The sequence below is a fragment of the Rhododendron vialii genome, chromosome 4a (genome assembly GCF_030253575.1).
Source record: "Rhododendron vialii isolate Sample 1 chromosome 4a, ASM3025357v1".
Classification (NCBI taxonomy): Eukaryota; Viridiplantae; Streptophyta; class Magnoliopsida; order Ericales; family Ericaceae; genus Rhododendron; species Rhododendron vialii.
Genome location: NC_080560.1, coordinates 27,722,705 through 27,731,020, shown reverse-complemented (window position 1 = coordinate 27,731,020; position 8,316 = coordinate 27,722,705). Strand labels below are relative to the sequence as shown.

General features: G+C 37.8%; 1 protein-coding gene across 1 annotated transcript; it reads right to left on the bottom strand.

Annotated features, from left to right (window-relative positions):
• Positions 1–3,876: 3,876 nt before the first annotated feature.
• LOC131322304 (amino acid transporter AVT1H) lies at positions 3,877–8,087 on the bottom strand. The gene is made up of 3 exons (XM_058353577.1): positions 7,017–8,087; positions 5,563–6,194; positions 3,877–4,671 (listed from the first exon to the last, which is right to left on the bottom strand). Exons 1-3 carry the CDS (start codon positions 7,363–7,365, stop codon positions 4,126–4,128), a joined length of 1,527 nt encoding a protein of 508 aa, XP_058209560.1. The 5' UTR covers positions 7,366–8,087; the 3' UTR covers positions 3,877–4,125.
• Positions 8,088–8,316: the final 229 nt, after the last annotated feature.

Here is an 8,316-nt window from a genome sequence, read left to right as displayed (position 1 = left end):
TCTCTACCAACGTTTTTTTGGGTTTTTTGGCAACGCTTTCGACCGTTGCTATAGAACGATTTTTTTGTAGTGATATTATGAATGCAAATTGTCGAAAATCTGCAGAAAATGGAGATAACTCCTTTGCACTGGGAAGTTAGTACCCATCACAAAGCACCTTTTGGGACAACTCCTTTATGCTGGGGTCTTAGTGCCTAGCGTAGAGTAGTCCAGATCAGTTTCTGAAAAATGTTTTATTTTTTATTTTAATCCAAATAGTGGATTACTTGGTAAAATGCATGAATATAGCTTTTTGATGTTATTTTGAGGTATTTCTAGATGAGACAGTAAGAAGATTGCATTGAAAAGCATTAAAAACAAATAATGAATACTGGAAATGAACGCAAAAGCCCCTAGACCTTTCTAATATTGGAATAATTAGCGAGCAAAGGAGAAAGAGCTTTGTGCTGGGGAGTGGGTGCCCAACACAAGGCAGTTAGCTAGCCCAGGAACAGGTGCTTTGAGCTGACGAGTTAGTGCCCAGCACAAGGCACACGCGATCACATTTTTTTCATAGCAGAGACCCACGATTGCCTTAGCTAGCTAATATATGTGCTTTGGGTTCTTGGTTTCCTCAGATGGACAGAAACCAAAAATACAGGTAGTTCACTACCTTTTGAGTGCTTGAATGAGACTTTGAGCTTTGATTTGGATGATTTGATGGTCATTTGGTGGTTGATGAATGACAAAGAAGAATTGTTGTGGTGGAGTGTTGAAGAAATGTAGGTTTTTAGGATGGGAATGGGATTTTTCTTTTCAAATATAAGACATTTTTGATTTTTTCTCAGGTATGTATGAGGAAAAGCCAAAATATGTATATATTTTAGAGAGAGAAAGGATGGGGATGTTGTATTGTGGAGTAAAGTGGAGTGGGGGTGTCTGTGGGTGTTGTATGTAATTATGTGTGTATTGAAATGGCTCTAGGCACCTCTATTTGTAGGAAAAAATGAGGGGGGGAGACATCTGTGCAGGCTTAGAGTCGGCTCAATATTTGCAGGCTTAGAGTCGGCTCGATATTTTGTAGGGTCATGATGAGATTTCTGCTGCAGTTAGAGCTGTCAGTAATAGAATTTTATTCCCAGCACCAGAAAGTGAGTGTTTGGCGCTAGAGAGTGTATTGGACTATTTTGCGCTGTGTAGTGGGTACTTTGCCCTAGGCACTTGATGCCTTATGCTGGGCAGTTGATGGGTTCAGGTTCTGGGATGCTCAAAAGTCATTGATCAAGCTTTCAAATTTATGGTTCTGTCTTGTATCATCATTGGAGATCTATGGTAGTTCGGGTTGTCTCAATTTGGGGTGTCTACAGTTGCCCCTCTTTGGCGAATACTCGAGTGCCACGGCGAGATACGAGTATGCGTCAAAGATCAGGACATCCCAATAGAGCATCCTGAAAACCCTTAGACCGAATAGCAAATAAGTAATCATGAGGTCGCACTCAAGGAGCTACTTACATTCCCCATTGTAAGGATCAGACTTGCGTAGTTCATTGGGGCAAATGCAAATGGATAAACAGAATCATGTTCATGACGATGTTTATGATGCAAGCAAGTCGTTGGGATGGACCCTTGAATTTTTTTAGAAATAGGATAGACTCTTGAATTCTTAGAAATGGGATGGACCCTCGCAGTAGAAATTGAGTTTGAAAAAAAAGTCGCGGTGAAGATTGAAAGTGGGACGGACCCTTGCGGCAAAATTCTCTATGCTAAGGAATTCTTGGAATTAAAGACGGGACGAGCCCTTTGAAGTCTTGAATAGAAATGGGACAGACTCTTGAATTCTAAGGAATGGGATGGACTCTTGAATTTTCTTTTCACGCTCTCGATTTTCAACATAAATATAGAGGATTTCCATAAATAAAATCTCACAATAAACCATACGATACCCCAAAAGAGTTTAACATTTCATTTCCATAATTGCGCTTTGTAGTTCAAGTTTCTAATATATTACATCGTTGGCTCAACGGTCCAAATAAACTTAAGTACAGAGTTTTGAAAGAGTTAAGGATTACAACAATCCATAGTCAAAGATTTACAATTAAAATTACAAATACATCTTTCAAAAGATAAGTTACAAAGATGGACAAGTAACTCCTTTAGGTTAGCTTTCAAAATAATGTCCACATCCAAGCATGCAAGCTATTGCCCCAGGTTAGTGCCTGAAAATGATATAAGGTTTGAGCTACACTAGCCCAGTAGAAAATTCTACACAAACATTATATGCAAATAAAATACTAGGATGATCTCAATATAGGAACAAGAACAATGAAGTGCATGCATTCTAGTGCATATCTTCGGAAGAGGTGGCAAAGGAAACACTTTGACATTTTGATAAAACATGTTTTGTGAATGTAATAGAATCCTAACTCTATTTCTTTTAATGATATAATATGTTTAAACTCTTGGAGTTGGATCTGTAATGACTAGGACATGGTGAACTCTTTTGGGGTATTATGTAAGATAATGTGAAGAATTTATTTATGAAAAGCTATGTTTATTTATGTTGAAAATCGAGAGAGTGACATTGCATGTATAGTATAAACCGAATTTAAAAAATTGGATTAAGAAAAATTCGATTAGTATAGTATAAATATTAGTAGGTGCTTCAAGTAACACAAATGTTTTGCTAGCTTAGCTGGTTCGCGCGCGCGCGAGTGCAGGAGATCCGGGGTTCGATTCCCAGGAGGAGCAATATTTGTTGCGCTGCCACGCTGGGGCGCCACACGTGCGACTTGGGATTGCCACATCAGCATCACATGGAGGACACGTGACCATTAAATCACAAAATGGTGATTTTTAAAAAAAAAAATTGTCTTTAGCAATGGTTATAAGCGTTGCTAAAGAAAACGTTACTAAAAAAAAAATTATACCAATGCTCGTCAAAACCGTCGCTATACCTCTACAGCGACGGATATCCCGCGACTCTTTGGCCGACGGTTGGTGAACAGTTGGTATAGCCTTTAGCGACAGTTTTTGTGTTCTTTAGTGACGCTTTTGACTGTTGCAAGATCCCGATTTTCTTGTAGTGACTTGTGGGCTTCTGAAATGTCTATAGTGAACCTATCACTAAATCTCTACAGCGAGATGTTTTTTTAGGGAAGACGGATCAATCGGTTATCAATTAGCACCATCTGTTCATTTAAATAAAAAGGCAACGTGAAAAAGAAGAAAAACTCTATCTTCGAGAGTCCTGAATGAGTATGCCATGCTACCCCGATTGGTGGAAGGAGTTCTGATCGAGATCGAACTCCTGCTTGGGCTTCTAGAATCTCAGGTAAATTGAAGTGGCAGCTGGTTAATCAATGTGGCGGCCAGAGTATTGTTCTCGCGGACGAGAGATGGATCTCACTGGGAGTTTGGACTGAAAAATTCCACGGGGGAAAGGCTTAAGTGGTGGCGTGCACATTGATTGTACTAACAGGTTGGGTTTTTGGCGTTCTGGGCTTTCTAACACTGACTTGGGATCTCTAAGGGTTTACAAAGACTCACAAAGTTCATCGGTCTTGCGTAAAGTCAACCAAAACAATAGAAAACTTATTCATCATTGGGATTCGCCCATTGTGGGACTTTAAAATATCTACGAAGCTAAATTAAGGTGTCTACACCGTTCAGCAGATATTGTATTCATTGAGAAAATATTTTTGATTTATTTCACATGCATGTTCATAACGTAAAATTAGTGAGATTATTTTCGTCCAAGAAGGTGCATGTGTGATTTCATTGAGCGTGTATAGTCTTTCTAAACGGGATAAGTGAGAAAGTAAATGCAATTGGAAATTGAACTAGTTAGTGCAACAACATTCATACTCATGGGTGCAGGAATTAATACACACACACACATGTCAAGTAACACGACAATGTATGTCATAATTTGCACAACTTTTGAACGTGACACTATATGATTGGTTACTGCATATTAGTTATTCAGCCAACTGCTAATTAATCATGCAGTTTTACATTATCATGTTGTATAGTTTATTTCACATATACACCATGTTGAACTAATACACTTTCTCATATGTATCATCCATAATAGAAGATAATACAAAAGTAGGAAAAGTTGTTGCAAATCTCCAATGGCTGGTGCATTCACGGTGAGTGACGTATTCTTGTATGTAAGTTCCTCACAAGTAGGTGTGACGACGAAATGGTTCCTGATAACCCAAGAAGGCAGCCTACCAAAATCAGGATCACATTCAGAATCAACAACGGTTTTGAGATTTCAGACCAAAAAACCTTGGTGTGGTAGGCACAGGGAAAAATGATGCAAATTCCAATACTGACAAGGGAGCCAGTGAGGCTGAGAACGAACTCAAAATATGGCACAGAAAGAGCTAGCGCTAGGATTGCGAGTAGCAATAATGATCCTATGCCACCTCGTACCATCATCTTTGTCCTTGTATTCATTGAGAGAGGAAGGTTACGCTCAAGCTGCATCGCAAATGGCGCAAATTCTAGTGCATATTTGGTCATAGGTGTGATAACAGTTGCCCATAGTGCAATCTTCGTAAATATAAGGTTTCGCGGCATGCTGAGAGTGATTTGAGAATTTACTTCACGCCCAAACATTTTGGCACCCATAAATGCTGAGGTTGTATATAGCACTGTCACTAGCGTGAAGCTTACGATAGATACCTGCGAAATAACTTAAAACCACAAATAAAAATTTTGTATTTTTGGAATTGCATAAATTATAGATAAGCCAATAATAATTTTACTCAAACCAGACAAAAATAATTGTTTAATCGTACATGCACGCAATGATTTGTCTGAATTGAATCCAACCACTTTAATTAAAGCATAGGCCCCGTCGAATAGCTCTTAATTTCAAATATGTGTAGCAAAATTCGATTGTGGAGGAGTATTTCTATTAATTATGGATTATTCTAACCTCTATCCAAAGGGTTTTGGATAATAGATAAAACGTGTATTGATAACCGAAAAAGATGTACTAATATTTGTGAAAATATTGTATTAATATCTATGAGATATGTATTGATATTCGCACTTGTTTAAAATTATTGGCATATTATTCTCCGCCTAGTGGGCGAAAGTTAGCAAGACCATTCTATTATTTGAAGACAAGACAAAAGGTTACATATGGACTATTGCGAGCGGCATTGTGCTTTTCTACAAGAAACATTATCTGTTAATAATTGTACCACGCTAAAAGTACCAGTACTAGTCAAAATGGTTGGATAAATTTTATGAAATTCATGCTTGGTGCACAGCTGCTATGCTCTCTCCTAATGCTACACTCAGTGATGTCATTACTAAGTGTACAGCGAAATTCCTTGGCCGTCTCCGTCAATGGTATTTAGCTCTGGGTGAGTACCGACAGCTACAACTTATGAATACCTAATTAAAATCGCTTCTATTATTAAACAATACTAATATAATACATGTTGATCTGTGAACTAGATAGAATTTACAGAAAGTAGGGCAATATATATGTGTGTGTATTTATTTATGTACTTTTAAGCGGTTAAATTAAGTATAAAAAAAAAAACCACATGGCCGGCCTACCTTGGTAAAGTTTGAAGGATCTTTCATTCCCCTATATATGTCAGGAAAAACAATATGACCTGCAAAACTGAATATGTAAAGTCCAGATATTGCCGAAATGTTGTGGAGTTGGAGAACTGGTATTCTGTGGTTAGCTCTCACCCCTCCAAAAATGGTGGCGCATGCCACGGTTGCTAAAATGACAAGTGACATGAAAATACCGCCAGTTGAAAGGAATGATATCGAAGAGAGATCTCTGAGCCACAAGCTCGGAAGCGCCACAAAAATGGCGATCACGGTTAGGAGCTGAGATGTTGATAGGAGACTAGTAGCTAAAGGCAGCTGCTGCTTGAGATTGAGGTGTAGCCCGGTTCCCAAAAAGGCTATAGTTAAGTTGTCATGGAGTGAGATAGTATAGGACACAAGAGCCATGAAGATTTCCATGTAGATGAAAGACATAGCTAAAACTCTTCCCTTTGCTCCAAATGCATGTTGCCCGATGTCGCTGTAGTTCATCAATTTCGGATTCCTCTTCAAGCATATTCCCAATAAATGAGAACTATATGCACATCCTAAGCCTAGGCCTACAAGAAGGAATGCAGAAGCCCATCCTCCGTTCTGTAAAGCATATGGGGTTGATAATTGCCCGAGACCTGCAGCGTAGAAATTAAGTAGAAACCCATACGTATTTAATTAGATTGCTAGTTAGTTAGTTACTGTGGGTTAATTAGTTGTTGAATAACTATTGAAATACATAAATTACAAATAAGTTATAGCACTTTCATTGTGGGTTGGGTAAATTGAAATGACGTCTCTTAAGGGTTTTTTTTTTTTTTTTTTGACAAATACTAATACGTAGGACCTTCTTATGAGGGAACGTAACGCCATCATATTCCAGGCAAGTCCAAGAGTGTTATTGAGGTTACTAATAAATTTTTTGATGCTGTTTGTGCCAAGCTCAATTCTTGGAGTACGGTGACGTTCCATGCCCAAAATAGTGGGTTGTGTGAGGATTGGCTTCTTGATTCTCGAATTTTTGGGATAAATAATTATAGATAGAGAGCTTTTGTTTTTCTTTGGTTTTGGTGTATAGTTGGGCTAGGGTATACCCTTTGAGATTTTGTAGCTTTTTGCGCAGTTTTTGGTGAAATAAAATTTACTTACCAAAAAAAAAAAAAGACCTTCCCTCTAATTTTGGGAAAAACTCTGACCTCCCTTACTTTTGAAACATTATGCAGATTTATAATTAAAAAAAAATTGACACCTTAATTGCCTATGTCTTTTGAATTTTTTTTCCCTATGTGTACTTTTGGCCTTAGAAAGTAGCTAGTAGTAATAAACAGAAGAACTATTTAGTTAAAGTACAAAATCTAATTAGGATTATGGGCCATATCTCCCGTAATACTACACTATAACGCTAGCTGAATGATAATAACAGGAAATCGTAAAAGGGGTTTTAAAACTGGTTGGCTTACCGATAAGCATGCCAACCATGTTGATGACCGAATGAGCAAAAGAACTACTGGCCTTGACGTGACTAGCACCGGGATCGACATGATCATCATTTGACTTGTGATCACTTGAAACAAACAGATGATCATCATTATCAGTGGGAGTGCCATTGTTGCCGACGACGACGACATACTGGCATACGGCCGCCTTGTTTTCTTCCTCCAAGCGAATGTTGCAGCAGCTTGCGACTTCATTATTGGCATCATTATGAATCCTATTTGGAGGCAAACAATCTGATGTTGATGATGAGTATGGTGGACATGTAGGTGAATTTGGAAGTGATGATTTCTGGTCCTTCTTCTTTCCCAGCATTTGATTTCTTGCAAACTCAATTAAGGTTGGGAACTAATTAAGTGAGAGCTAGGGTGTGCGGGCGACGTATTTATAAAAATACATTGCACTTGCACTATTTGCAGGAATCTGACAGTTTGATATATAGATGAGAGAGAGAGAGAGAGAGAGAGAGAGAGAGAGAGGTGTGGTTCCCAGTTCCCACCATATATTTAGGTGCAATACGTATATGGTAAGTTAAATTGAGAGAATTTTCCAGAGTCACCAAAACCAAAATTGCTCAATATTCCATCAACTACTGTTTGTTGAAGTTGAAGGATCAAATTCTCATCGGAGTTGCCAAATTGGACATATTGCTAGCTGTTGTGCCCCACCGAACTGTTTATGCTGAAATTAGCTAGGATGCGATCCTCAGCATTGCATATGGAAATCATGAAGATACTGTGTACCATTTGAGGAAATTACATATCAGCAAATCTTTAATTTGATTTTAAGGCCCCCTTTGTTTCCATTTAAAATATTCTACGTACCCCGTATTCTATTGATCAGTGTTCACCATTTTCTTTTATAAGCGAAAGATAAATCATATATAAACGTATTAATTAATCTCCAAAGAATTAATTAAAAAGGATAGAAAATGGACATCATTTTGAAAAGAGAAGTGTTTTCCAATTTCCAACTATGGTATCGTCCACTCTCCCGCCAACGATATGCCTTTTTATCAGCAAGGAAGGTAGGCAAAAAGCCAATGGAGGGCAAAAAGAAAGCTATAGATACATTGAGGCCCCGTTCTCAAAAGGGAAATAAGTGCTTATTTTTTAAGAATGTAATTTTAAGCTAAAAAATTATGTACTTACACAAATAATTTTTCTATCAATATGGATCTAGTTTGATAGATTTCATTGAGATCTTTTATACGGTGCAAAAAAAAATTGAAAATTTATTATTTTTCATTTACATTATTTTTGAGTT